The 24,459-nt window shown below is 42.3% G+C and overlaps 1 protein-coding gene across 1 annotated transcript; it reads right to left on the bottom strand.

Annotated features, from left to right (window-relative positions):
* Nucleotides 1-21,454: 21,454 nt before the first annotated feature.
* LOC109773403 (putrescine hydroxycinnamoyltransferase 3) lies at nucleotides 21,455-23,151 on the bottom strand. Its single transcript, XM_020332093.4, has one exon. The coding sequence runs from the start codon at nucleotides 22,950-22,952 to the stop codon at nucleotides 21,648-21,650; it is 1,305 nt and encodes a 434-aa protein (XP_020187682.1). The 5' UTR covers nucleotides 22,953-23,151; the 3' UTR covers nucleotides 21,455-21,647.
* Between the last annotated feature and the right edge of the window lie 1,308 nt (nucleotides 23,152-24,459).

Here is a 24,459-nt window from a genome sequence, read left to right as displayed (position 1 = left end):
CATATCCTTTCTTAACGGAAACTGCAATTTAATATTCCCTTCTTTCATATCAATCACGGCACCTATAGTTCGTAAAAACGGTCTACCAAGTATTATGGGACAAGATGAATTGCAATCAATATCAAGAAAAATAAATCTATGCGCACATAATTCCTATTTTAAAGAATAAGAACATCATTAATTCTTCCCAAAGGCCTTTTAATAGTAGAATCCACCAAGTGCAAATTAAGAGAATACTCTTCCAAATTGGTAAAACCTAGCACATCACATAGAGATTTCAGAATTGTGGAAACACTAGCACCCAAATCACACAAAGCATTGCACTCATAATTTCTTATCTTGACTTTTATTGTGGGTTCCCATTCATCATATAATTCTCTAGTAATTGAAATCTCTAGTTCCAATTTTTCTTCTAAAGCTTTCATCATCGCTTCTACAATATGTTTAGTAAAAGCTTTATTTTGTTCATAGGAATTGGGTGAAATTAGCATGGATTTGTAACAAACAAATGCATTCAACCAAAGAGAAACTATCATAATTAAAGTCTTTGTCATCCAAAAGAGTGGGCACATCACTAGTGAAAGTTTTGACCTCTCCAAACCCACTTTTTCAAAAATTTCAACAAGATTTTCACCCTCCGAATTATGAGGACGCCTTCAAGCTAAAGTTGACACTTCTTAAGTCCTCTTATTATCAAGTTTAACATTACTAAACAATGAATCAATAAAAGAAACACCAATCATCTTAACATCCTCATCACTACTATGAAAGCAATCCGGCAAAAAACGCTCTTTCTAAAAATTCTCTTTTAGATCTAAGCATAGTGGTTCTTTTCTTACTTTCATCCATAGAAACATATAAATCTTTAATTGATTCATTAATATCAACTTTGGGTGGAAAAAATTTAATCTTGAGATTTTCTACATCATGTGAAATTCTATCAATGCTCCTAGATATATCATCAATCTGATTCAACTTTTCTTCTATCGTAGTGTTGAAAACTTTTTGAGCATTAATAAATTATTTAATATTACTCTCAAGATCAGATGGCATCCTATTATTATTATAAGAAGAATTACCATAGGAATTGCCATAATTATTAGAGGAATTTCCAGGAAAAGGCCTAGGATTAAAATTACCTCTATAAGCATTGTTATTAAAATTGTTTCGCGAGACAAAATTCACATCTACGGGATCGTTATTTTGCTCAATAAAAGTAGACAAAGGCACATCATTAAGATCGATAGGAGAATTTTTACTAGCAACCAATTTCATAAGTGCATCAACTTTTTCACTCAAAGTACTAATTTTCTTCAACAGCATTAACCTTTTTGCTAGTAGGTGCTCTTTCGGTATGCCATTGTGAATAATTTGCATGATATTATAAAGTAATTTAGTAGCTTCACCCAAAGTGATTTCCATAAAAGTACCACCCGCGACGGAATCCCGCATAAAAAATTTGTATAATCATCCATAGATTTAAACCATGAGTAGGAAAATTTCCTAGCATTAATTTCATTCTTTCCCAAGTTTTACAACATGTTTATGCTCAAGTTGCTTGAAGTTCATGATTTGATTTCTAAGGGAAATAATTTTTGCAGGTGGAAATACTTAGTAATAAAAGCATATTTGCACTTATCCCAAGAATCAATACTATTAGGAGGCAAAGATGAAAACCAAAATTTTGCACGATCCCGTAAGGAGAAAGGATAGTAATTTCAATTTCACAATATCATTGTCCACATTTTTTTATTTTTCATATCACAAAATTCTACTAAAGTGTTTAGATGGGACGCGGCATCCTCATTAGGACTACCGGGAAATTGCTCTTTCATAACAAGATTCAGCAAAGAGGAATTAATATCATAAGACTCCGCACTAGTGGTGGGAGGAGCAATCGGAGTACTAATAAAATCATTATTATTAGTATTGGAAAAATCACACAATTTGGTATTTTCTTGAGTCATCTTGACTACACAAACAAGATCGCGAGCAAACAAAAGATCCAACAAGAAAAAGGCAAACGGAAAGAAGGCAAATAAAAAGGCAAATATTTTTGTGCTTTTCTAAAAACATTTTAGAAGTGGGAGAGATGAAAATGAGAGGCAAATGGCAAATAAATTAATTGCAAGGGAATGAGATTTGTGATTGGGTACTTAATATATGTTGATGATGTCTCCCCGGCAACGGCGCCAGAAATTCTTCCTAATTGCTTGTATCTGCGTTGGTAATTCCCCGAAGAGGAGAGGATGATGCAGCACAGCAATGGTGAGTATTTCCCTCAGTTATGAAACCAAGGTTATCAATCCAGTAGGAGAACCAATTAACACTATGTAAACATCACCTGCACACAAATAACAAATACTTGCAACCCAACACGTAAGAGGGGTTGTCAATCCCTCCTCGGTATTGAGATAGATTAAATTGTATGAGATTTCATAAATAGATCTAGCAAAAAAATAAAGAAAGAAAAAGTGCAGCAAGGTATTTTTGGTTTTAATATGATAGGAAATAGACCCCGGGGCCGTAGATTTCACTAGGCTTCTCTCGAGAAAATAGCATACGGTGGGTAAACAAATTACTATTGGGCAATTGACAGAAGAGCAAATAATTATGACGATATCCAAGGCAATGATCATGTATATAGGCATCACATCCAAGATTTGTAGACCGACTCCCGCCTGCATCTATTACTATTACTCCACACATCGACCGCTATCCAGCATGCATCTAGTGTATTAAGTTCATGGAAAAATGGAGTAATGCATTAAGAACGATGACATGATGTAGACAAGATCTATTCATGTAGGAATATACCCCATCTTTTTATCCTTAATGGCAACAGTACATGAGTGTCATGTATTCTTTTGTCACTGAGATTGAGCACCGCAAGATCGAACCCATCACAAAGCACCTCTTCCCATGGCAAGAAAAATCAATCTAGTTAACCAAACCAAACCAAAGTTTCGGAGAACAAATACAAGGCTATAACAATCATGCATAAAAGAGTTCAACAAATACTCAAATAATATTCATGGATAGATCTAGTCATAAACTCACAATTCATCGGATCCCAACAAACACACCGCAGAAAGTCATTACATCAAATAGATCTCCAAGAACATAGAGGAGAACATTGTATTGAAGATCAAAAAGTGAGAAGAAGCCATCTAGCTACTACCTACGGACCCGTAGGTCTGCGATAAACTACTCACGCTTCATCGGAGGGGCAAGGGTGATGATGAAGAATCCCTCCGTGATCGTTGACCCCTTCGGCAGAGTGCCGGAGAAAGCCTCTATATTAGATCTTGTGGTTCTGGAACTTGCGGCGGCTGGAATTATGTTTCGTCGACTCCCCTTGGGTTTTGGGGATTTTAGAGTATTTATAGAGGCACAGGTCGGTGGAGGGGGTGCCTGTGGGCCCACTACCCGTCAGGGCGCGCCTGGGGGCCCTGGTGCGGCCTGGTGCCTAGTGTGCCCAACAGGGACCCTCTGGTGCACTCCTTGGGCCTCCTGGGTGTCTTCTGGGCAGAAAAATTCTCCAAAACGTTTCGTGGCATTTGGACTTCGTTTGGTATTGACTTTCTGCGAAGTAAAAAACAAGCAAAAAATGCAACTAGCACTACGCACTATGTCATTAGGTTAATCCCAACAAATGATATAAAGTTGCTAGTAAATGAATATAAAACATCCAAGAATGATAATATAACTGCATGGAACAATCAAAATTTATAGATACGTTGGAGACGTATCAGGGAGCAAAAAAATATTGTGCCGAGATGGTCTCTCAGAACCATACCTATCCCTGTGACTCCATCCAAAATCGAGCCATCAGTGTTGAGCTTTACACGACCTTGGCTAGGAGGAAGCCATGTGTCGCACACATGCTCAGTTTTATCACATGCTTGCTAAATCATTGAAAAGGTAGTGTTTGACATCATCTTCCCTTTAACAAAATCTACATTGGGGTCTAGCTTCAGAGTAGCTAATGAATCAAGGTAGCTCAAAAGGAATCATACCAAGACATCAGCGGGAGGCGCTGGTTTTGCATGCACTATTTCATTTCTCACATGTCAGACTCTCCATAAAAGCTTCACAACACGAACTCGGACATGTTCTGTAACATCTCATAGCAGCTGCAAAAGCCAGTCATCATGTAGCTTAATGTTTTTCAGTAGTGGAAGCTCCCAAACTTGTGACATCGCTGCCAGAGCCACCGTGCATTCTCACAAGAGCAGAAAACATGGAACAGATCTTCCTCCTCCCTTCCACAAACCGGGCAATGAGCATGTACCTCCAGAGTTCTATGCTTCTTATTCGACCAGGTAGCCAGTGAGTTCGTTGCGGCTCTCTGTGCGAAGGAAAGAACTTCCGGTGGAGCTGGGCAGGACCAGATTAAGTTTCAAACATCCCGTCGTCCATCAGGAGAACTACTAGAAGATGGCAACGAATAGTTATTCTCTTCCGCAGCAAGCCAGTAGGCACTTCGAACTGAGAAGAGACCACATTTTTCTGGACCCCAGGCTAAGAAATCTTCACCAATGTAAGGGGAGGGGCGTATACTCATTATGGAGCGAATGTCCATATGCAACAAGTATTGGTTTAGACGCACCATGTCCCAATTGCCACTATGATCAAGTAATTCTGACACCCACTTGTAGCGACATCTACCTCACTTGGATAACATAGAGCCCGTGGTGCCTCGAACAAGCCAATGGTGTCGTCAGACCAACCCTTTCTTGAAGAACTCAAGGCCATGACAAACAGCTTGCCAGGTAGGAGAGATGTTTCCAGTAAATACCGTATCCTCGAGCCTCCAACTCGGATAATACTTGGCTTTGAGTATTCTTGCACACAAACTCTCTCGATATAAAAGGAGCCTCCAAGCTTGTGTAGCCAACGGTTCTTGGTTAAAAAGACGAAAGTCTCTAAACCCGAGCCCTCCTTGTGACTTTGGCTGAGTCATTTTATGCCAACCATACCAATGAGTTATCCTCTTACCCTTCTCCACTCCCCAATAGTAATTATGAACCATGTGGTTCAGATCTTCGCAAACTCAAAAGGAACTACGAACACACTTACAATAAAGGTAGGAATAGACTGGGCAACAAATTTGATTATGATTCTTTACCAGACCGAGTAGGATGTCCATCAAAAGCGAACAAGCGCTTAGTTAACTTTACTTGCAAGTTTTGAAATTTATCCTTCATCATCCGCCCATCAGGAGTGGGTAGCCCCAAGTATTTTTCTTCAAAGCCAGAAGTAGTGACACCCAATTATGATTTTTTGCAACAATTATAGCATCCGGACATGAGCTACCAAAAAGAATGGAAGATTTTGAGGGGTTCAGAAGCTATCCAGTGGCTTGCCCATAGACCTACAAAATCTACTTTACATGGTTGGCTTGTTGTGCATTTGCTTTAAAAAACACAAGAGTGTCATCCGCAAATAGGAGGTGTGAAATCCCACGGGCCCTCCTCGTAATTTTCAGCGGGGACAAAACATTTGAAGCAATACCCTTGTGGAAGAGTGTAGAGAGACCGTCAGCCACAAAAAGAAATATGTATGGGGATAATGGATCACTGATACTTCTCCGTCGTATCTATAATTTTTTATTGTTCCATACCAATATTATACAACTTTTAAATACTTTTGGCAACAATTTATATGATTTCTTGGACTAACCTATTGATCTAGTGTCTAGTGCCAGTTCCTGTTTTTTTGCATGCTTTTTGTTTCACAGAATATCCATATCAAACGAAGTCCAGAAGTGATAAAATTTACGGAGATTTATTTTGGAATATATGTGATTTTTGGGACTTGGAATCAACGCAAACGGGGGCCCACAGCCACCACAAGACACCTAGGCACGCCTCAGGGCCCAGGCGGCGCCGTGGTGAGTTGTGCTCACCTCGTACGTCGGTTGGAGCTCTACTTCAGGCGCAAGGAAGCTTATATCCAGAAAAAAAATCGTGTTAAAATTTCAGCGCAATCGGAGTTACGGATCTCCCGGAATATAAGAAACGGTTTTCGGCCAGATCTCGGGGATGCAAAACAGAAGAGAACAGAGAGGGAGATCCAATCTCAGAGGGGATCCCACCCCTCCGTCACCATGGAGGCCATGGACCAGAGGGGGAACTCTCCTCCCATCTAGGGGGGAGGCCAAGGAAGAAGAAGAAGAAGAAGGAGGGGGGCTCTCTCCCCCTCTCTCCCGATGGCGACGGAGTGCCGCCAGGGCTAGGATCATGACGGTGATCTACATCAACAATCTTGCTACCATCAACACCAACTTTCTCCCACTCTATGCAGCGGTGTAACATCTCTTTTCCCGCTGTAATATCTACTTAAACATGGTGCTCAACTCTATATATTATTTCCTAATGATCTATGGCTATCTTATGAAGTTTGAGTAGATTCGTTTTGTCCTATGGGCTAATTGTGGTCTTGGTTGGTATGAGTGTATATTTTATTATGGTGCTTGATGTCTACTACGCAACTTTATTCTTGTGGACTCATGTTGGGCCTCCAAGCGCAGAATTTTGTAGGACAATAGCAATTTTCCCTCAAGTGGATGACCTAAGGTGTAGGATGAATATGGTCTCTCTCAAACAACCCTGCAACCAAATACAAGAAATCTCTTGTGTCCCCAACACACCCAATACAATGGCAAGTTGTATAGGTGCACTAGTTTGGCAAAGAGATGGTGATAAAAGTGTAATATGGATGGTAGAAATATATTTTTATAATCTGAATAAATAAAAACAGCAAGGTAGCAATTGATAAAATGGAGCACAAACGGTATTGCAATGCTTGAAAACAAGGCCTAGGGTCCGTACTTTCGCTAGTGCAATCTCTCAACAGTTCTAATATAATTGGACCATATAACCATCCCTCAACGTGCAATGGAGAATCACTCCAAAGTTCTTATCTAGTGGAGAACATAAGACGAAATTGTTTGTAGGGTACTAAACCACCTCAAAGCTATTCTTTCTGTTCGATCTATTCAAGAGTTCATACTAAAATAACACAAAGCTAGTCTTTCCGTTTGATCTATCCTGGAGTTCGTACTAAAATAACACCAAAGCAAATTCAGATTCATAATACTGAATACAACTCAAAGAACCTCAAAGAGTGCCCCAAGATTTCTACCGGAGAAACAAAGACAAGAACGTGCATCAACCCCTATGCATAGATTACCCCAATGTCACCTCAGGAATCCGCGAGTTGAGTGCCAAAACATATATCAAGTGAATCAATACGATACCCCATTGTCACCATGGGTATTCATAGCAAGACATACATCAAGTGTTCTCATATCCATAAAAGTATTCAATCTGATAAAAAATCTCAAAGGGAAAACTCAATTCATCACAAGATAGAGAGGGGAAAACATCAGATGATCCGACTATATTAACAAAGCCCGCGATACATCAAGATCGTGACATCTCAAGAACACGAGAGAGAGAGAGAGAGAGAGAGAGAGAGAGAGAGAGAGATTACACATAGCTACTAGTACAAACCCTCAGCCCCGAGGGTGGACTACTCCCTCCTCATCGTGGTAGACGCCGAGATGATGAAGATGGCCACCGGTGATGATTTCCCCCTCCGGCAGAGTGCTGGAACGAGTCTAGATTGGTTTCTTGTGGCTACAGAGCCTTCCGACGCTGGAACTTATGATCTAGGGTCTCCCCGAGGGTTTTTGTAATATTTGATAATTTATAAGGCGAAGAGGGGGTGTGGGAGGCCACCGAGGTGGGCACAACCCGCCTGGGCGCGCCTGGGGGCCCAGCCGCGCCCTGGTGGGTTGTTGCCCCCTTGGGCACCCCCCAGGTGCTTTTCTGGCCCATCATGGGTGTTCTGGTCCATAAGTATTCTCCAAAAAGTTTCGCGGTGTTTGGACTCCGTTTGATATTGATTTTCTGCGATGTAAAAAACAAGCAAAAACAGCAACTGGCACTGGGCACTATGTCAATAGGTTAGTCCCAAAAAATGATATAAAGTTGCTATAAAATGATTGTAAAACATCCAAGAATGATGCATGAATACTTCATAAATTATAGATACATTGGAGACGTATCAGTGCTGTCCTACGGTGCCCTCTGTCTCGCGCAAATGTGGGGGATCCCCGCTGTAGGGTGTTTCAATACGTTCATGATCCTCTTATAGTGGGTTGCGTGAGAGACAGAAGCACAAACCCGAGTTTGGGGGTCATTGCATATGGCAGTAAAGATGACTTGATACTTAATGCTATGGTTGGGTTTTACGACCTTAAAGATCTTTAGTAGTTGCGGATGCTTGCTAGAGTTCCAATCATAAGTGCATATGATCCAAGTAGAGAAAATATGTTAGCTCATGCCTCTCCCTCATATAAAATTGCAAGAATAATTACCGTCTAGTTATTGATTTCCTAGGGACAAATGACTTTCTTGTTGACAAAAGCTATCTACTTTTATTACCTTGCAATTTATTTGTAGTTTTATTATCACAAAGTACTTCTAGTTTCATTCTTGTTCTAGGTAAAGCAAATGTCAAGTGTGCGTAGAGTTGTATCGGTGGTCGATAGAACTTGAGGGAATATTTGTTCTACCATTAGCTCCTCGTTGGGTTCGACAATCTTATTTATCGAAGAAGGCTACAAACGATCCCCTATACTTGTGGGTTATGAAGACCTTTTTCTGGCGCCGGTGCCGGGGAGCAATAGCGTGGGATGAATATTCTCGTGTGTGCTTGTTTTCTTTATCACTAAGTAGATTTTATTTATGTTCTAAATTGTTCTCTATATTTAGTTATGGATACGGAACACGAAACACCAAAAAATTTAGTGGTACTTGCTACTCATGGAGATGGGGAACCTCCTAAAACCCTCGATGCTCGTTATGTGAAAAAATTTAAAAACTACTTTGATAATCCTGAGAAAACCCCGTTCAACTTGATAATGGGAGACACGTTGGATCAACGTGAATACTTTAGGTATTATCACTTGACACAAAAAGGGAAACTATTATGGGATCAAATTGATATGTTGCATTGGTATGCTTGGAATTTATGCTAGAGATATGATTATACTCGTTGCTCTAGGATGAATGCTCCACACCTTCCCTTTTCATGCAAATTTAGTGATAATGAAACCTTGGCTTCTTATGCTAATGGTAGATATATTACTACGATGTGGAACGAATAGAAGAATTTGTTGCTTTTAAGGGTGCTTATGAAATTGAACCTCTGTTTGAAAAGTATGAAGATTTTGATGATTCAGTTTATAGACCTGAGAATTTTGCTATACTTAAATATTGCTATGAGAATTATAAATACAATTCCGATATTGATGCATTTATTGAGAAAGTCTCCGCTATCCAAGAGGAGACTAATATTTTGCAGGAGTCTATGGAAGAAGGAATTGATGAAATTGTAAGCTCATTGGATGAAAAAGATGATGAGGAGAGCGAAGAACAAAAGGAGGAAGAGCGGATTAGCTACCCGTGCCCACCTTCTAATGAGAGTAACTCTTCAACTAATACATTGTTTAATTTTCTTTCATGCTTACCGAAGGCTGATGCTATGATAATTGCTATGATCTCGTTGATTCATTTGAAATATCCCTTTTTGATGAACTTGATGCTTGCTATGCTTGTGGCCAAGATGCCAATATGAATTATGCTTATGGAGATGAACTTGCTATACTTCCTTATGTTAAGAATGAAATTGTTGCTATTGAGCCCAAACATGATATTCCTATTATCCTTTTGAATTCTCCAAACTACACAATATCGGAGAAGTTTGCACTTATTAAGGATTACATTGATGGGTTGCCTTTTACCGTTGCACATGATGATTTTGATGAATATAATGTGCATGTGCTTGCTGCTCCTAGTTGCAATTATTATGAGAGTGTAACCACATCTCCGTCTCTTTATGTTTCCAATACGATAGAATTGCAAGAAATTACATATGCTATGTATTGGCCTTTACTTGATGTGCATGAATTGTTCTTTTATGACATGCATGCCGATGCATAGGAAAAGAGTTAGAATTCGTCATTGCATGGTATATGTTGCTTTGTGCTCATTACTAAATGCCAAATCATTGTTAATTAAAATTGGCTTTGATATGCCTTGAGATCCAGGTGGATCCATTACTTGACCACTATATGCCTAGCTTAACAGCTTTAAAGAAAGCGCTGCCAGGGAGATAACCCGGAAGTTTTAGAGTAATTTATTTCTGTTGAGTGCTTTTATAAAGTTTAAAAACAAAACATATAGAGGGGAACTTAAATACTTTTTCAAAAAAGAGAAGTGATTGAAAGGTGATGCATTTGAGAAGTGAGGGTCGACCTTGAACACTTGTGTTCATGCTCATGGAAACAAAGTAAAATTTTCATGGAAGTTTCTCACAAAAAAATTATCCCCTTGTACAAATCCATTGTATTATAAAAATAATGTGCCAAGATTTTCATTTAGGATGATTAGATTGCTTGTTGGTATGTGCGGTGTAAAAACAGAAACTTTGGCTGTAGCGCGTGAATTTTCGTTTTTTACTAGAACGTCAAATGTTTCTAATTTTTTTACACATTACTGTTATACAAATTGTTTATTTTGTCCTAATGTTTCAGAATTTTTGGAGTTCCAGAAGTATGGTTAGTGTTCAGAGTACTACAGACTATCCTATTTAAGACACATTTTGTTTTTGATGCATTGTTTTGCTTGTTTTGGTGAAACAATCGATTCTATCGGTGGTATAAGCCATGGAAAAGTTATAATACTGTAGCTACAATGCAAAAACAAAATATGAATGGGTTTGCAACAGTACTTAAAGTAGTGGTTTGCATTATTATACTAACGGACCTCGCCAAGTTTTCTGTTGAGTTTTGTGTGGATGAAGTGTTCAAAGATCGAGGAGGTCTCGATATGAGGAGAAGGAGGAGAGGCAAGAGTTCAAGATTGGGGATGCCCAAGGCACCCCAAGTAAATATCCAAGGAGACTCAAGCGTCTAAGCTTGGGGATGCCTCGGAAGGCATCCCATCTTTCTTCAACAAGTATCGGTATGTTTTCATCTTCGTTTTGTTCATGTGATATGTGCAAATCTTGGAGCGTATTTTTGTGTATAGTTTTCATTTTTCTTTTATGCACCATGATGGTATGAGATAGTCCATGGTTGATTTATAGAATGCTCATTGCACTTCACTTATATCTTTTGAGTATGGCTTTATAGAATGCTTCATGTGCTTCACTTACATCATTTGAAGTTTGGATTGCCTGTCTGTCTTCACATGGAAAACCATTATTTATATAATGCTCTTTTGCTTCACTTATATTTGTTAGAGGATGGTCTTTTGTAGAAAGAATTAAACTCTCATGCTTCACTTATATCAATTTAGAGAGTCAACAGGGATTGGTCAATTGCATGGTTAGTCATAAAATCTTACATAAAACTTTTGGATCACAGAATATGATAAGTTTGATTCCTTGCAATAGTTTTGTGATATAGAAATGATAATATATAGGAGGTACTACTTCATCATCGTGTTTAGTAAGATATTGGTGTTAAGGTTTGCGATTCCCGAAGCATGCATGTATAGTCTCCCATTATGCTGGGAAGTTGGAGCACAATTTATCCTTGATTGTCTATCTTTGTGTGAAGGTCGGGGCGCGCGATGGTTAACTCCTACCAACCTCCCCCCTAGGGGCATGCGTAGTAATACTTTGCTTCAAGGGCTAATAAACTTTTGCAATAAGTATATGAGTTCTTTATGACTATTGTGAGTCCATGGATTATACGCACTCTTACCTTTCCACAATTTGCTAGCCTCTACGGTACCTTGCATTGCCCTTTCTCACCACGAGAGTCGGTGCAAACTTTGCCGGTGCATCCAAACCCCGTGATATGATATGCTCTATCACACATAAGCCTTATTATATCTTCCTCAGAACAGCCACCATACATATATACCTTATGGCCTTTCCATAGCCATTCCGAGATATATTGCCAGGCAACTTCCACCGCTTCCATTTGGATGACTTGAGCATTCATTGTCATATTGCTTTGCATGATCGTAAGATAGCTAGCATAATATTTCCATTGCTTGTCCGTTTTTTGATATCTCTGCTATGCTAGATCATTGCACACCCTGGTACACTTCCAGAGGCATTCATATAGAGCCATACTTTGTTATAGAGTTGCAATTCTTATTTCTTTTGAGCTGTAAGTAAATAGAAGTGTGATGATCATCATTATTCATTATTAGTGCATTGTTCCAATGAGGCAAGGATGATGGAGACGATGATTCCCCGACAAGTCGGGATGAGACTCCGGACTAAAAATAAAAAAAGGGAGAAAAAGAAAAGAAAAAAAAGAAACAGAAGAAAAAAAAAGAAAAAAAGAAGAGAAAAAGGGGCATGCTATTCCACACTCGTGCTTCAAAGTAGCACCATGTTTTCCATATAGAGAGTCTCCTATGTTGTCACTTTCATATACTAGTGGGAATTTTTCATAGTAGAGTTTGATGCATAACCCACTTAGTTTCATATTGAGCTTTCATACATTTATAGCTCTTAGTTCATCCGTTGCATGGCAATCCCTACTCCTCGCATTGATATCAATTGATGGGCATCTCCATAGCCAGTTGCTTAGCCGCGTCGATGTGAGACTTTCTTACTTTTTTGTCTTCTCTATGTTTACCCCTATCATCATATTCTATTCCACCCATAGTGCTATATCCATGGCTTGCGCTCATGTATTGCGTGAGAGTGAAAATGCTGAAGCGCGTTAAAAAGTATAAACCAATTGCTTGGCTGACATCAGGGTAGTACATGATTTATACTTTGTGTTAGGAAGACAGAGCATGACAAGACTATATGATTTTGTAGGGATAACTTTCTTTAGCATTGATATTTCGAAAGACATGATTGTTTGCTGGGATGCCCGAGTATTGATGTCTTTATGTCAAATTATAGACTATTGCTTTGAATCACTCGTGTCTTAATATTCATGTCATGATTAGATGTATGATCAAGATTATGCTAGGTAGCATTCCACATCAAAAATTATCTTTTTTATCATGTACCTGCTCAAGGATGAGCAGGAATTAAGCTTGGGGATGCTGATACGTCTCCATCGTATCTATAATTTTTTTATTGTTCCATGCCAATATTATACAACTTTTACATACTTTTGGCATTTATATGATTTATTGGACTAACCTATTGATCCAGTGCCCAGTGCGAGTTCCTTTTTTTGCATGCTTTTTGTTTCGCAGAATATCCATATCAAATGAAGTCCAAACACGATAAAAATTTACGGAGAATTATTTTGGAATATATGTGATTTTTGGGACTCGGAATCAACACAAATGGGGGCCCACAGCCACCACAAAACACATGGGCGCGCCCCAAGGCCCAGGCACTCCGTGGTGGGTTGTGCTCACCTCGTATGTCTGTTGGAGCTCTACTTCGGGCGCAAGGAAGCTTATATTCGGGAAAAAATCGTTCTAAAATTTTAGCGCAATCGGAGGTACGGATCGCCCAGAATATAAGAAACAGTTTTCGGCCAGATCTCGGGGACGCGAAATAGAAGAGAACAGAGAGGAAGATCCAACCTCGGAGGGGCTCCCGCCCCTCCGCCGCCATGGAGGCCATGGACCAGAGGGGGAACTCTCCTCCCATCTAGGGGGGAGGGCAAGGAAGAAGAAGAAGGAGGGGGGCTCTCTCCCCCTCTCTCCCGTTGGCGACGGAGTGCCACCGGGGCTAGGATCGTGACGGCGATCTACATCAACAATGTTGCTACCGTTAACACCAACTTTCTCCCCCTCTATGCAGTGGTGTAACATCTCTTTTCCCGCTGTAATATCTACTTAAACATGGTGCTCAACGCTATATATTATTTCCCAATGATCTATGGTTATCTTATGATGTTTGAGTAGATTCGTTTTGTCCTATGGGCTAATCGTGATCTTGGTTGGTATGAGTGTATATTCTATTATGGTGCTATCCTACGTGCCCTCCGTCTCGCGCAAACGTGAGGGATCCCCGCTATATGGTATTGCAATACGTTCATGATTCGCTTATAGTGGGTTGCGTGAGAGACAGAAGCACAAACCCGAGTTTGGGGGTCATTGCGTATGGGAGTAAAGAGGACTTGATACTTAATGCTATGGTTGGGTTTTACGACCTTAATGATATTTATTAGTTGCGGATGCTTGCTAGAGTTGCAATCATAGGTGCATATGGTCCAAATAGAGAGAGTATGTTAGCTCATGTCTCTCCCTCATATAAAATTGCAAGAATGATTACCGGTCTAGTTATCGATTGCCTAGGGACAAATGACTTTCTTGTCGACAAAAGCTATTTACTTTTATTACCTTCCAATTTATTTGTAGTTTTATTCTCGCAAAGTACTTCTTGTTTCATTCTTGTTCTAGGTAAAGCAAACGTCAAGTGTGCATAGAGTTGTATCGGTGGTCGATAGAACTTGAGGGAATATTTGTTCTACCCTTAGCTCCTCGTTGGGTTCGACACTCTTATTTATCGAAGAAGGCTACAAACGATCACCTATGCTTGTGGGTTATCAATCACCATGCCGAAGTCCACGCTATGGTGCAAAAGAATCCAAGATGGCTCCATTAAATTTTACGGAGTATCTCATAGAGGTCACACATGACATGGTCCGGTTGATCCAACAGTGAGCGAAGCCTAACTTTTGCATCATTTGCTTAATGTAATTCCAATCCAGTCTATCGTAAGCCTTTGAGAGATCTAATTTGTAAGCACAAAAACTCTTTGTGGGATCCTTTTTCTGTTTAATATGATGAATATACTCAAACGCAATCCAAGAATTACCAGTGATCATACGCCCAAGGATGAAAGCGCTTTGCGTCGGTGAGATGATATCATCAAGCACCGGCCTAAGATGGTTAACCATACACTTGGAGACCACTTTATAAATTACATTACATAAACTTATAGGCCTAAAATTAGTGATCTTAACTGGGTTTGGAATCAATACTATAGTAGTATCATTAACTTCCGGTGACATGATCTCGGTACGAAAGAATTCCTTGACCCCAGAAGTAATGCTCTCCTTTAGGGTACCCAGTTATGCTGAAAAAATGAGTTGGAATCCCGTCGGGGCTAGGGGCCTTCAAAGGGCCAATTTGGAACAAGGCATTTGAAATCTCTTTGTTAGAAAAGTGTGCACACAAGGAAGCATTTGTATCATCATTAATAACAGGAGCAATTACATCAATTATAGGCGAGGCATCCAAATTAGGATCAACAGACAAGATGCTCTGGAAATAACCAGTAGCAGCGTGCCCGATCACAGAGTTATCTGTAAAGATGTTGCCACTAGTGTCCTCCAGTTTCTTTATTCGATTATTCCTAGCCCTCCACAGAGATTTTAACTGAAATTGTTTTGTCCTACGGTCACCGTCCTTTAGCCAAGTGATATGAGAGCGTGCATCCACATTAATTCCTCTCGGTAAAGAAGTTCATTCATCTTTACTGTCACTCTTCGAATCTCACATCTATCTGCATTCATCATCATAAGCTCTTCAAGTTGAGTACCGGATTTTTCAATTTCCTCGGCAACATTGTCAAATTTTTCTTTATTCTAGCAGCACAACCTACACATGGTACCCCTAAGGGATGCATGTATATCACGTAGGGTGTTTGTTTCTCCCGCCTCACTCCATGCTTTGGCAATAACTTCTTGAAGAGCTGGCTCTCGCTCCCTCATGACTTCATAATGTCGTACCCCTGGCTTAACCAGACGATCAACATAAACTTCGTTGGTTACATGAACCGGGACGTGGACAGAACATGGGGAAGTAAGGTGCCGAACAGAAGCATGGTCAAACATGTTTCTCCATGACGTATTTGCTACTGCTCTATCAAGTCTCACTCTAACGTGTGCGTTGCCACTCCTCTTGTTATCATAGGTGTATGGAAATCCACTGAAACCGAGATCAGCCAAGACACAAGCATCATGAAAAGACTGCATCTGCCCGGGCGCTCTAGCTGTCAATGAAAAGTGCTCAAAGTCCCACATGCATTCGTTAAAATCACCTACAACCATCCATGGGAGATCAGACCTTGGACAAAGATCCTGCATCAAAGACCACATAAGATGACGATCTTCTACTCTTGGCTCGCCATACAGACAAGTTAGCCTCGAGGGAGGTTCTTCTGGGCATGCCTTAATGTGTGCATCAATACAACGTTCATTTGAGAAAACCACTTCCACTGTTAAGGATTCATGCCAGTACAAGGCAAGACCACCGCTGTTGCCATTGCTGTTAACACCATTGAAGCCCCGCAAGCCCAATCGAGACGTGTATCTTTTCATCCTACTTGCAGATTGTCTTGCTTCACATAGGAACACAATAGTGGGGGAATGCGACTGCACCGAAGTCACCAAGTCATGAACTATCTGGGAGTTCCCTCCCCCTGCAGTTCCAACTTAGAAGATTCATTGCTCCCGGCGGTCCTCCGTCGAGGAGGCCGCCGATCCATTAGTTGAAGTACTGTCAATAGCTTCTCCATCATCCACCTTAAGCTTCTTTTTATTAGCGTTCTTCTGAGGTTTTCCAATCACGGAGCTACTAGGAGGATCAGACCCATCAAATTGGTCAACAATATCTGCATTGTTTCCAACCGGAACAATGCCCCCCGTGTTCTTGTCCGGGAGGTCACTTTCAGCAGAAGCGTTAGGCCCAACACACGTATCATCTGCAGAGCTCTTGCCAAGCACATTTACATCTTCCTTTTGTATCTCCTTTGTAGCGCCCTGCCCTGGTGTAAGAGAGAAACCATGATCATATAGAGCATTTACTGCATTAAAACACCAACTCTGCTGCATATACTGCCTAGTGCTAGTATTGTTCTCTGTTGTAGGATCCCCTCGGCCTGCATGGGCGACAACTCCATGCCCAAACCTTCGACCAGGGCCACGCGCACGACTTGCACCTGTCCCTCTGCCAAGGTTACCATCAGCTTCGTCGAATTTACCACTGTATTGGCATTCCCCGTGACCGTCGCTGCGCCCAAAGCCACTTAGGTTTAGAACCTGGCTCGTCCACCTCCTCCTCCCAAACCAGATTGTCCAACTCATCATCCTCTAGATGCAGACGTTCCAGAAGGACACTAGGATCTTCAGAACCGCCGGGGTGAGATCCGCAGGTCTCCGTCGGCGTTGCCATCTCACGATCTGAAACACTCCCAACCCAAGACTTTACTAGGGACAAACAGATGGCCCTAGCGGCAGCCTGCGCAGGAGGGTACTTGCACGAGGGCGATCACTGCAGGAGCGATCAATCCAGGGAAAACTCACAGTGGCGAGAGCGCCGGAGGACAAGGGAACCCTAGGTCTCAAGCGCTAGGGAAAAAGACATTCTTAACACCAAATTTATGCGAACCAATATATGTCTAGATGGTTAAAAGGACAGTGGTATCCCAGCCCATCATGGTTCAGAAAAACACCAAATTTGTACTTTTAGGTTTTTTTCGAGAAAACTTCCGATCTATTCATCAAATTTCGAGGTAGTATAAAGAACGCCAGAAATAAAAGTACATCTAGGTCCGTAGACCACCTAGCGACGACTACAATCATTGGAGCGAGACAAAGGCACGCCGCCGTCATTGCCCCTCCCTCATCAAAGCCGGGCAAACATTGTTGTAGTAGACAGCTGTCATGAAGTCATCGTGGTAAGACCTCATAGGACCATCACACAAGATCAGCCACCACCACCGATGAAGAGAAGCGTAGATTGGAAGGATCCAACCTACAGACACACGTACATAGACGAACAAAGACTGGATCCAAATGGATCCGCCGAAGACAGACGCCAAATGGATCCCACGAGATCCGCCGGAGACACACCTCCACATGCCATCCAATGACGCTAGAAGTTCCACCAGGGCGGGGGCTAGGCGGGGAGGATCTTATTCCATCTTCAGGAAGTGCCACAGCATCGTCTTCCTAAGCATGGCACAAACCATAACAAAATTTAAAAAACACCTACAGATGGAGTCCTCCCGCCGGCAAGGTCCGGGATCCACCGCGCGTCCATGGTCCATGAACCATAGGATGCAAGGCGGACCGCCGGTGAGAGGCAAGGAAACCCTAGCGCCTTGGTCACAGGAGGCTAGGGCGAAAGGGTACGTGGTTATATTCAGGGTGTACTTATAGGTTCTTATTACGACAGTTTTTTAAATCCCGTAACAGGTCTACAATGAACTATGGTGTCAAATTTCTACCCCAACAACATAATTATTTATATTAAATCTTGAACAAATAATTAACATCAACGGTCTACAAATTATAGGTAGAGGTTAAGCAATTCTTTTACAAAAAACATAAAAAGAAGTGTAGATGTAGGAAAATATGTAAATGATAAGAGATAAATAGATTCAGGTTGCCGCAAGTCACGAGGAGAGGCGTTGCTACAATGACATGGTGGTTAGGGCATCTCCAAGGCAGACCCGTGTAAACCTTCCACAACCGTCCGGACCGTCAAAGTCATCCAACGCGGTTATGTATAGGTCCGCGAGGCAGTCCGGACGCGATTTCTCCCGCAAACCGGACACAAAGTGGGGGAGGTTAGCTAGAGTCCGGACCGATCCCAAGCCCACTTTTGAACGCCATGGCCCACTAAAAACCCCTCCCCCTCCTGCGCGCGCATCCCGCCTGGCGCCAGCTGCCCGCATTCATGCCGCTGTAGAGCGCGTCGCTCCGCATTGAAGGCGGCTATTGCCGACAGAGATAGAAACCGGGTGCGTGGAGAGCAACGATTCGGTGGCCGACGCCTCCACGTCCACCGTCATAATCGAGAAGTAGAACACAAGAGTCCGTCGCCGCTTGGGTCCGATGAAGGCCACCACCGAGGCGATGCCGGCGTACACAGCCGGTGTCTTGTCCGGTTCTTCTCTTACGAGGACCTCCGTCGATCCCACATGGGCTCCACGGAAGCGGAGGCGCCGCCTTCCCGTCCCGCAGAAGCATCCGCTGGGGGTTCCACTCCGATGACTCGTGGGGAAGCAAGCCATCCTTTGTGTTGAAGCTTATACCTCCGGGGCTCCCGGCAGTCGAGTGATCGGGCTGCCGGACATGAGGAAGACAAAGGGATCTGCGGGCGGCGATTTAGATTAGGTACTATTATACCTTCAGAGCTGGACTAGCACCACTTAGTTGATGTAAATGTATTGAAATCCGTCAAGTTTATATGAAAATCTAGCATTTTTATATGAAATCCGTCATGTTTATATGAAATCCGGCCGTGTTTGCACGAATTTCGTCCGGTTGGTTCGAGTTGTTGTGAAAATGCATGTGGCTAGCATTGGATGGTGTCCTCCTGCATCCATGTCCTTGGACGGATGCGGGATGATTTTTGCGGGTTGCCGTTGAAGAAGCCCTTACCTCTTGCCATGGTTCCTTGAACCTATGTGTTTAAGCGTAAAGTTTGACACAATTCATAAAAGGTTTGCTGATTTAATAAATGATCATGCATTTCAAAAAATGATCACTAAATAAATAAATGCTTGTGAATATCAAAAATTATTCCATAAATTTCGAAAAAAATGTTCATCTATTCTATAAATGTTTGCCATTTAAGAAAAATGTTATTTTTTTACAATTTTATAAAAAAATTGCAAATAGTATAAAATGTTCACGATTTTAGAAAATGTTAGAATTGTTTTAAAATTCTTTACGAAATTGAAAAATGTTGACGATTTCATATATGTTCACGAGTTTGAAAAAATGTTCATGATTTTGAAAACTTGTTCATGATTTCATGACATTGTTCACAAATTTGAAAAGATGTTTACCAAAAAGAAAAAGAACGAAAAAGGAAGAAAGAAAAAGAAAAGAAAATAAGAAAGAACAGAAGAAAAACCAAAAAAACGGTTCAGGAAGAAACCGGTGAGGAAGAAATCCGAAAATGGGCTGGCCCAAAAAATGATCGAAGGAGGAGAGGGTACACGATAGATCGATAGGACGTGATCAACATGCCAAATAGAAAACCCCCACGCAGTAGCGGCTAGAAAAATATACTTCAGACATGGGAATCCCCCCACCAAGACCGGCCCACATAATAACGGATGAAAAAATACGTTTGGGAATCGCCCCTCCTGGGCCGGCACACGGAGTAACAACCATGCACGACCGGTGAGAAAAATCCTGTGCTGCACATGAATAGAACGAGAGACAAATTGTTCACGGAGGCATGTAGTTAAACAATAGAGCTTGTGAGTCTTTGTGACTATATAGCCGCGTGAATTTTGAAAAAATAACTGCTGGGGTATATCAGAATATTATTCTTTTTTTAAAACATGTCTTGAAATTCAGAATAATTCTTATAATTGCCATTTTTTTGCAAACATTATACTTTTTTAAAAATGCGAACAATGCTTCAATTTGTGAATAATTTAAAAGGGGGAACATTTTCTTGCATTTGTGAACAAATTTTCAAAAATGAGAACATTCTCTTAATTCCTGAACGAAATTTTGTAAATGAGGAGATTTTTTGGATTTGTGTACACAATTTGGAAGCGGGTACATTCTTTGAAATTCTAAACAATTTTTGAAACATGCAAACCTTTTTTTATCTTCTAAAAAAACTTGATTTTGTGATTTTTTTAAAAGAATATTTTTTGATTATCCTTATTTTAAAACCACAAACATTTTTTGAAAATTCCAATCGCTTTTAAAAACAAGAATATTTTTGAAATTTTGAACCAAACTTGAAATTTCCAAACATTTTTTTAAAGCAGGAACATTTTTAGAATTCATGAACATTTGGTAATCTTTAAGCTTTATAGGGTTGATTTGAAAACAAGGTCAGATGGAATTTTGTTATCACGAATGGGCATTTGGTAACTTATACAAATTAAAGATTGATTTCTTATTCATCTACTTTCTTAGTTTCTATGCATAAATGTGTGATCCTCAAGATTTAAGGCTCTCAATAATATATATCTAATGAAGGTAATGGCTCTTTACACCTTGTTAATTAACTCGAATGGTAATTTATATATTTAAATTAGCCAATTATTTATGATGGGAATGAACATGTCACCTTTTCATTTGTTAGTCTATGTCTGACACCAACACAAATCCAATGCACGGAGAAGTTGTTCCTTGCTTTTATGATTGAAGTGTAACACTTTATACATGCACATTGTCTACAAATACATTACATGTATAATGCTCTTATGAGGCCGCAGCGGCCTGCGGGAGATTTGGTGGCCCAGTATTTGGTTGGTGGCTCTCGCGGCTTCTCAATGATAGTACGTCTAGGCTATGTTTGTAACTGACTCTTTGCGAAATAAGTACAGTTATTTTCAAAAAAGAAATGTCTCAATAAGAAAAAGAGTGATCGGATATCTCGGTGATGCAGCAAAACGTGGTCATGGCAATTGCAGATTATGATTTTTTTTCTCTCCCGTTGCAACACACGGATCCTTTCGCTAGTAAATTTATTTTATCTGAAAACTCGTGTTACGTACTTGTACAAGATGACATCTGTGTACACACAGTAGCACTATTCAATTCTCAAAGAGAAAAAAGAAAAGACATTATTTTTTTCTGCCACCCTCTCAATGAATGAACTAATGTATGCCTCACTGTTTCTTCGACAAATTAACAGTTAGGCCACCTACTCCATGGAATAGCAGCATTCTTTGAACGCCTGGAGGTTCTCTTGGAATAGGGGTACGAAGGCATCGACGCTGCCGTCGCCGAAGTTGGACGGCACGAGGAAAAGCATCCCCTCCGTGGGGAAGTAGGCCGGCATGAAGTAGCTTGGGCTCCCCGTGCCGAAGTCCAGCTCGTAGAACGGGAACGTCAGCCAGCTGTCCACCTCCACGTCCGGGCACTGCGCGTCCTTGCACACGGCGCTCCGAGCCAGCCCCTCCTTCTCGGCGGCGCCGGAGCTTGCGAAGTCTACGAACGACTGGAAGTATGCACCATCCACCTTCGCCACCTCGTCATGGATCACCTGAGCCGCGTGCTTCAGCGGCCGGTTCAGGAGGTCACCCACGGTGGAGCGCGGGAATGCCCAAAGCACCATGTTGCCGAAGTACTCCGCCGGCTGGCCGAGCCGGTGTCGCCCGTCCACGGACAGCCGGATCTTGGTGGTCTCCTCGGGGCTCAGGTCGCGCGCGCGCGTCATGGTGCGCCAGAGGTGGGCGAGGATGGTCTCGAACCGGCTGAACGGCCGGCCGCGCCCTTCTGACGCCTTGGCTCGGAGACCGGCGATGAAGTCCTTGGAGAAGTGCGCCTTATGGATGACGATGTTGTCGGCGGCATCGCCGTGGTGACCGACGACGTCGGTGGGCGACGGCAGGTAGTACTCCCTGTTGCGGTGGTCGTGCTCCACGCGAGGCGACGACCGTGGCTTGAAGAGGTCCTTGTGGTGGTGCACGGGAGGGAGGCCGATGGGGAGGCCTCTCGTGGCGCGCCCCCAGGCGATGAGGAAGTTGCTGGTGGCGTGGCCGTCGGCGACGACGTGGTTGGACGTGAACCCCACGGCGAGGGAGCCGCACCGGAACCGCGTGAGCTGCAGCAGCACAACCTCCTCGTGCTCCGCCTCCAGGTCGGGGTGCAGCTTGAGCAGCTCCGGCGTGGGTTTCGCTGGCGCCATGTCGATGAGCACGGCGTCTACGGTCGCCTCAACCAGGCGCGCGCCACGGTCGTTGAGGATGAAGGACGGCGTGCCGTCGGGCGCCTCGCCGAGCTGGCCCGCGAAGGCTCGGTACTGGGCGAGGACCGTGGCGAGGCCATTCTCGATGGCGGCTGTGGATGGCGCCGGCGCGGCGAAGGCGTAGATGATGGCCATCTGCATGTTGAACGTCACCTTGTCGAAGATGGACAGAGGGATGTACTCGGTGGAAGGTGCCGGCGCGGCGCCGGCATTGTAGGCGGGCTTGACGAGCTTGGAGCCCAACACCTTAACCTCCATTGCTAACTGTCGAGCTAGCTTGCTTGCTTGCACCTTGCAGCTGGGTGTAGTTGCTCGGTCGACGTTGACCAAGTTTGATCGGCGAGAGAGAAAGAAAGAGAGAGAGATTGCTGCAAGTGGCGAAGGTTAGCTCGAGCTTCGATGTCGATCGAGTTCTTGTTGCGTGCGTTGCTTGCGATTTTTGTGCTGTACGATTTGTTGGGACAATGGTGCGAGCTATTTATAGGCAGCATGCAGGGAAAGAGCGGGGGAAAGGGTTGGTGAGATTATAAATTTATAAGTCATGAAACTACTTTTGTTATGGTCAAATAATCTAGCGTTGCTAATTACGAGCACATATGGAGATGCGAGTTGAGACTTTGACCTGGCCGCCGGCCTCTCAGCCCATGCGTTAATCTGACTGCTGAACGGCGGCTACGTACACGAATTTCCGGTCTATAGGAACCATGGTTTTAAATAGCTCTGCTGAAGTACGCTATAGCGCTTAAGAGAGGTCCTGTAGTAAGAGAGGTCCTGTAGCATGAACAAAATATTTTAAATAATGCGCCATAGCACCGCTATAGCATGTGAGGGTGTTTAGAAGAGGTCCGCCGCTAATATGGATAGTCCACTATTAAAAACTATGATAGTAACCTAAACTGCACTAGAGCTAATGTCACAGGTCCGAACTGTATTCCAGTGCATTCAGCTAGAGTGAGTTAGTTACTAGTACTACCTCCGCTCGTAAATATAACACGTTTTGGTAGTTCAATTTGTACTACCAAAACGACATATATTTAGAAATGGAGGGAGTAGTTAGTAGGACAAAGTATGTACATAGGTACTATCTCTGTATCAAAATATAAGACACGTTTTTGCAGTTCAATCGGTGCGGAGGTAGTATGTGTTTAGGACAACGTACTCCATGTTTATCTATCTGGTACACGTGAGTTTCAAAATGATCGATTCGCAACAACAACAAAAGTTTCAAAATGATCGATTCGCAACGTACTCCATGTTTGTCAATTCATGCACCAAAAATGCTAAACCTACGAATAACTACGTAAATTAGTTACGAAAAGAAAGTCTCCTTCCCTCATTCCACTAACCCCCCCGGTGCAATCCAATCAAACCAGCCCACATCATCCTTCACATAGCTTTCGTACCAAAATTTTCGTAGGTCTAGCAAAGCCCTTTATGCACGGAAACACAGCGAAATCCCGCGGGCGTTCTAATAAAAACCCTGGTTGCTTTTTTCCATCGTCGATCGGTTAATTACGTACACGTGGATAGAAAGCCTCGCGCATGCACCTCTGCATGCGAAGCGAGCGAGGATCGACCGAGAACGACTTTGCATTTGCATTTGATAAGTCGACGACCTACTTAATCTACTTAGGTAGTAGACGTGTTATGCATGTGGGGACGCGTGCCTTGTGTTACCGTCACAACGCGACGTGGAAACAGCCTTCCGAAGATGAGAATACGAGATGCCAACAACCCAGACGCTGAGACATCATATCAGTGTTCA

The sequence above is a fragment of the Aegilops tauschii genome, chromosome 5 (assembly GCF_002575655.3).
Source record: "Aegilops tauschii subsp. strangulata cultivar AL8/78 chromosome 5, Aet v6.0, whole genome shotgun sequence".
Taxonomy (NCBI): Eukaryota; Viridiplantae; Streptophyta; class Magnoliopsida; order Poales; family Poaceae; genus Aegilops; species Aegilops tauschii.
The sequence above is the reverse complement of the archived record's forward strand: the minus strand, read 5'-3'. Positions and strand labels throughout refer to the sequence as shown.